General features: G+C 57.0%; 1 protein-coding gene across 1 annotated transcript in view; it reads right to left on the reverse strand.

The window, feature by feature from the left end:
- Positions 1–5,731, reverse strand: part of LOC147120800 (angiopoietin-related protein 7-like) — a 121,661-nt gene extending 115,930 nt beyond the window's left edge. The window contains exon 1 of the mRNA XM_085977121.1: positions 5,585–5,731. Coding sequence (XP_085833247.1) covers positions 5,585–5,731 — 147 coding nt within the window. The remainder of the gene's footprint in view (positions 1–5,584) is intronic.
- Between the last annotated feature and the right edge of the window lie 269 nt (positions 5,732–6,000).

The following is a 6,000-nucleotide window of genomic DNA, read 5'->3' on the forward strand; positions in this document are numbered from 1 at the left end:
TCGGAGGGGCAGTACTGAGGGAGCGCTGCACTGTCGGAGGGCCAGCGCTGAGGGCAAGCCGCACTGTCGGAGGGACAGTACTGAGGGACAGCCGCACTGTCGGAGGGGCGGTACTGAGGGAGCGCTGCACAGTCGGAGGGGCAGTACTGAGGGAGCGCTGCACTGTTGGAGGGGCAGTACTGAGGGAGTGCTGCACTGTCGGAGGGGCCGTACTGAGGGAGGGGCAGTACTGAGGGAGTGCTGCACTGTCGGAGGGGCAGTACTGAGGAAGTGCTGCACTGTCGGAGGGGCAGTACTGAGGGAGTGCTACATTGTCGGAGGGGCAGTACTGAGGGAGCGCCGCACTGTCGGGGGGGCATTACTGAGGGAGCGCCGCATTGTCGGAGTGTCAGTACTGAGGGAGAGCCGCACTGTCGGAGGGGCAGTAGTGAGGGAGCGCCGCATTGTCGGAGGGCAGTACTGAGGGAGCACTGCACTGTTGGAGGGGCAGTACTGAGGGAGCGCTGCACTGTCAGAGAGGCAGTACCGAAGGAATGCTGCACTGTCGGAGGGCCCGTACTGAGGGATTTCTGCACTTTCGGAGGGGCAGTACTGAGGGAGTGGTGCATTGTCGGAGGGGCAGTTCTGAGGGAGAGCCGCACTGTCGGAGGGGCCATACTGAGGGAATGCCGCACTGTCGGAGGGACAGTACTGAGGGAGAGCTGCACTGTCAGAGGGGCCGTACTGAGGGAGCGCTGCACTGTCAGAGGGGCAGTACTGAGGGAGTGCTGCACTGTTGGAGGGGCAGTACTGAGGGAGAGCCGCACTGTCGGAGGTGCAGTAGTGAGGGGGTGCTGCACTGTCGGAGGGGCAGTACTGAGGGAGTGCTGTACTGTCGGAGGGGCCATACTGAGGGAATGCTGCACTGTCGGAGGAGCCGTACTGAGGGAGTGCTGCACTGTCGGAGGGGCCGTACTGAGGGAGTGCTGCACTGTCGGAGGGGCAGTTATTGCGTTTGCAAAGATAATCCAGAGGCCGTATGTCGAACTCAACTCATGTCGCTTTTAATGGCTGATGCAACCACACTTTTACAGGCAAACCAATCGAATACCTATACCCAATGTCAGACACAATACAACGATAACAGCACTATCCAACTTCATGTGCTCAGGCCAAGGCAGTCGAGTACCTATCCCCAATGTCAGACATAACATTTCCTCCCCCCTCACAGAATTTCAAACATGAAATGTAGTGACAAAGTCCTGTAGGTGGCCAGGGCGAGAATGTGTACGAACAGGCCGAGGTGGGGACTGGGGAAGAGCGGGCCGAGGTGGGGACTGGTGAGGAGCAGGCCGAGGTGGGGACTGGGGAGGAGCAGGCCGAGGTGGGGACTGGTGAAGAGCGGGCCGAGGTGGGGACTGGTGAGGAGCAGGCCGAGGTGGGGACTGGTGAGGAGCAGGCCGAGGTGGGGACTGGTGAGGAGCAGGCCGAGGTGGGGACTGGGGAGGAGCAGGCCGAGGTGGGGACTGGTGAGGAGCAGGCCGAGGTGGGGACTGGTGAGGAGCAGGCCGAGGTGGGGACTGGGGAGGAGCAGGCCGAGGTGGGGACTGGGGAGGAGCAGGCCGAGGTGGGGACTGGGGAGGAGCAGGCCGAGGTGGGGACTGGTGAGGAGCAGGCCGAGGTGGGGACTGGGGAGGAGCAGGCCGAGGTGGGGACTGGGGAGGAGCAGGCCGAGGTGGGGACTGGGGAGGAGCAGGCCGAGGTGGGGACTGGGGAGGAGCAGGCCGAGGTGGGGACTGGGGAGGAGCAGGCCGAGGTGGGGACTGGTGAGGAGCAGGCTGAGGTGGGGACTGGGGAGGAGCAGGCCGAGGTGGGGACTGGTGAAGAGCAGGCCGAGGTGGGGACTGGTGAGGCACAGTATCTGCTTGAGGGTTGGCTGGCTGAGCCACATGTGCATCCCGCCACTCTGGGGGTAAGGCTTGGGGATTAGATCCGTGTAATCCCGCATCAGGGGGTGCTGACACCTTCCGAAGGTGGCTGGCATGCCACCGAGAGCCGTCAGTGAGGCAGAAAGTGGCTGGTCCAAGTTGGTGGCTGATTTGGAGAGGGGAGGACCAGAATGAGGCCATCTTATTGTTGCGGTGAGGCCTGCGGACTCTGACCCAATTGGAGACTGAGATGTTGGGTGCCTTGGCCCTCTTAAGCGGAGTTTCATCTTCTCCTGCTGTCTGGCGACTGTGGCTTGAGCCGGTGGAGCAGGGCTCTGAGCTAGTGAGGGGCGGAGCCTGCCAAGGGGCAGCATGAGCTCACGGCCTAGCATGAGGGATGCGGGTGAGACCCCTGTAGTGGAATGCTGGGAGGCTCTGTAGTGCAGCAGTGTGTGGAGGAGGGCCTTGTCAAACGCACACCCCTGGGATAGGTGTGCTCTGAAGCCATTTTTCAGAGTCTGGTTAAAACGCTCCACCCCCCCATTTGACTCAGGGTGGTAGTACGCTGTGCGTATGTGACGGATGCCCTCGCTGTCAAGGTAAGAGGAGAGTTCCGAAGAGACCATTTGGGGGCCATTGTCTGTGGTGTTGGCCTTTGGATGCCCCCAGCGGGAGAAGAGGGACTCAAGGATATCAATGATGACCCGAGAGGTGACGGAGCCCATGGCAGTGACCTCTGGCCATTTTGAGAGCAGGTCATAGGTCACCACTAGGAACCATTGATGGTGGGGGGTTGTGCGATTTAAAATCGGGGATACTCGAAGAATTCAAACACAATTAACAGTAAACTGATCCCTCCGTTATAACACAGTGCAAAGCAGCCCCTCAAGGTGAAAAGTAGCAGGAGGAGGTGGGTTCAGAAAGCAGACACTCGCACTAATTCTTCGAGTCATTGTGCTTTCTCCCCCCCGGGTGCCAAGATGAGCCTTTCAGCCAGATAGCCTGCTGCTGGTGTGGGGCAGGGAAGGAAGGAAGTCCTTTGGAGTGCTGCCATCCTGAGAGTCAGCTGTATCTGCTCCTTGGATTGGGACCAATGCTGTCCCACTGGTTGCTGGATGTGCAGCCACTGGCATCAGCTGAACAGCTAGTGCTGTAGCTGTAGGCCCTGAGTGACAGCTTGAGTTAAAGATTGGAGGGCACAGCTTAACTTGCCCTCAACCTGTCGCCCAGTGCTGCAGTATGGGCTTCTGTGGAGGGCTCTATGATGTTGCTGTGAGCTGCCACAACTGATTGACTGTTGCGTTTGCAAAGATAATCCAGAGGCCGTATGTTGAACTCAGCTCATGTCGCTTTTAATGGCTGATGCAACGACACTCTTACAGGCAAAAGCAATCGAATACCTATATCCAATGTCAGACATAATATAATGATAACAGCACTATCAAACTTCATGTGCTCAGGCCAAGGCAATCGAGTACCTATCCCCAATGTCAGACATAACAGCAGTACCGAAGGAGTGCTGCACTGTCGGAGGGTCAGTCCTGAGGGTGGGCTGCACTGTCGGAGGGGCAGTGCTGAGGGAGAGCTGCACTGCCACAGGGACAGTACTGAGGGAGTGCCGTACTGTCGTAGGGGCAGTATTGAGGGAGTGCCGTACTGTCGGAGGGTCAGTCCTGAGGGTGGGCTGCACTGTCGGAGGGGCAGTGCTGAGGGAGTGCTGCACTGCCGGAGGGGCAGTACTGAAGGAGTGCTGCACTGTCGGAAGGGCAGTACTGAGGGACCGCTGCACTATCGGAGGGGCAGTGCTGAGGGAGTGCTGCACTGCCGGAGGGGCAGTACTGAAGGAGTGCTGCACTGTCGGAAAGGCAGTACTGAGGGAGTGCCGTACTGTCGGAGGGGCAGTACTGAGTGAGCGCTGCACTGTCGGAGGGGCAGTACTGAGGGAGTGCTGCACTGTCCGAGGGACAGTACTGAGGGAGCGCTGCACTGTCGGAGGGACAGTACTGAGGGACCGCTGCACTATCGGAGGCTCAGTACTGAGGGAGCGCTGTACTGCCGTAGAGAGGGTACTGGGGGAGTACTGCACTGTCGTAGGGACAGTACCGAGGGAGTGTTACACTGTTGGAGGGGCAATACTGAGGTTGCGCTGCGATGTCGGAGGGGCAGTACTGAGGGATCGCTGCACTGTCTTAGACTTAGACTTAGACTTAGAAGATAGGAGCAGGAGTAGGCCATTCGGCCCCTCGAGCCTGCTCCGCCATTCAATGAGATCATGGCTGATCATCCAAATTCAGTACCCTGTTCCTGCCTTCTCCCCATATCCCTTGATCCCTTTAGCCTTAAGAAATATATCTAACTCCTTCTTGAATATATTTAATGAATTGGCCTCTACTGCCTTCTGTGGTAGAGAATTCCACAGGTTCACCACTCTCTGGGTGAAGAAATTCCTCCTCATCTCTGTCCTAAATGGCTTACCCCTTATCCTTAGACTGTGACCCCTGGTTCTGGACCCACCGACCATCAGGAACATCCTTCCAGCATCTAGTCTGTCTAGTCCTGTTAGAATTTTATAAGTTTCATTGAGATCCCCTCTCATTCTTCTAAACTCCAGCGAGTACAAGCCCAATCGACCCAATCTCTCCTCATACGTCATTCCTGCCATCCCAGGTATCAGCCTGGTGAATCTTCGCTGCACTCCTTCCATGGCAAGAACATCCTTCCTCAGATAAGGCGACCAAAACTGCACACAATACTCAAGATGTGGCCTCACCAAGGCCCTGTACAACTGCAGCAAGACATCCTTGTTCCTGTACTCAAACCCTCTCGCTACGAAGGCCAACATACCATTTGCCTTCTTAACCGCCTGCTGCACCTGCATGCTTACCTTCAGCGACTGGTGCACAAGGACGCCCAGGTCTCGTTGCACTTCCCCTTCTCCCAATCTATTGCCATTCAGATAATAATCTGCCTTCCTGTTTTTGCCACCAAAGTGGATAACCTCACATTTATCCACGTTATATTGCATCTGCCATGCTTCTGCCCAATCACCCAACCTGTCCAAATCATCCTGGAGTTTCTCGGCATCCTCCTCACAGCACACACGCCCACCCAGCTTTGTGTCGTCTGCAAACTTGGAGATTTTAGAGGGGCAGTACTGAAGGAGTGCTGAACTGTCGGAAAGGCAGTACTGAGGGAGCGCTGCACTGTCGTAGGAACAATCCTGAGGGAATTCTGCAGTCGGAAAGGCAGTACTGAGGGAGCACTGCACTGTTAGAATGTTAGTGCTGATGGAGCACAGCACTGTCAGAAGTGCCGTCTTTCGGATGAGACGTTAAACGTTAAACTGCTCTCTAATGTAGACGTAAAAGACTCCACTGCACTATTGGAAGAAGAGCAAGGGGGAGGTGGAGTTCTCCCCGTTGCCCTGGCGCCAATATTTATCGCTCAACCAAGACCAAAAACAGATGATCTGGTCATTGTCACATTGTCGTTTGTGGGATCTTGCTGTGTGCATGTTGGGTGCCGCGTTCCCTGCATTACAACAGTGACTGCTCTTTAAATCTGCTTCAGTGGCTGTGTGCGCTTTGGGATGTCCCGAGGTTGCGAAAGATGCTGCATTAATAGGACGTCTTTCTTTTCCTTTTCTCTGGTTGCTTTGTCTGGTGACCCAAGCTCACCTGCATCGCCAGCGCTTTGATGTGATGCCGATGGTTTCTCAGCTCCTCTTGTATCTTGGAGATCGCCTCCTTCACCCCCACGACCTGTCGTTTCCTGTCCTCGTTCTCCCGCAGCCAGTAGGACACCTGGTCCCAACACCTGAACATGTCGGGACACCGCTGGCCCTCCAGCTGAGGCAAGGTGGCTACGAGTCTGCAGCTCCCGCTGGGCAGGGCCTGGTTACTGTACTCTCGGCACTGGGGCAGGCCTGCTCCTACCTGCCCATGCCTCTCACTGCCATTGTGGGGCTCACCGCACCTTACCCAGAGACAGGCACTCCAAAGCAAGGCCCAACGGCGAGTTCCCGCTATTCCAACGTTGCATCTCATCCTGCGTGTTTCGGCTGGGAGCCCGGAGTGGAAGCAGAGACGGAGTG

The sequence above is a fragment of the Somniosus microcephalus genome, chromosome 3 (assembly GCF_052327205.1).
Source record: "Somniosus microcephalus isolate GS21.2 chromosome 3, FLI_Smic_1.0, whole genome shotgun sequence".
Classification (NCBI taxonomy): Eukaryota; Metazoa; Chordata; class Chondrichthyes; order Squaliformes; family Somniosidae; genus Somniosus; species Somniosus microcephalus.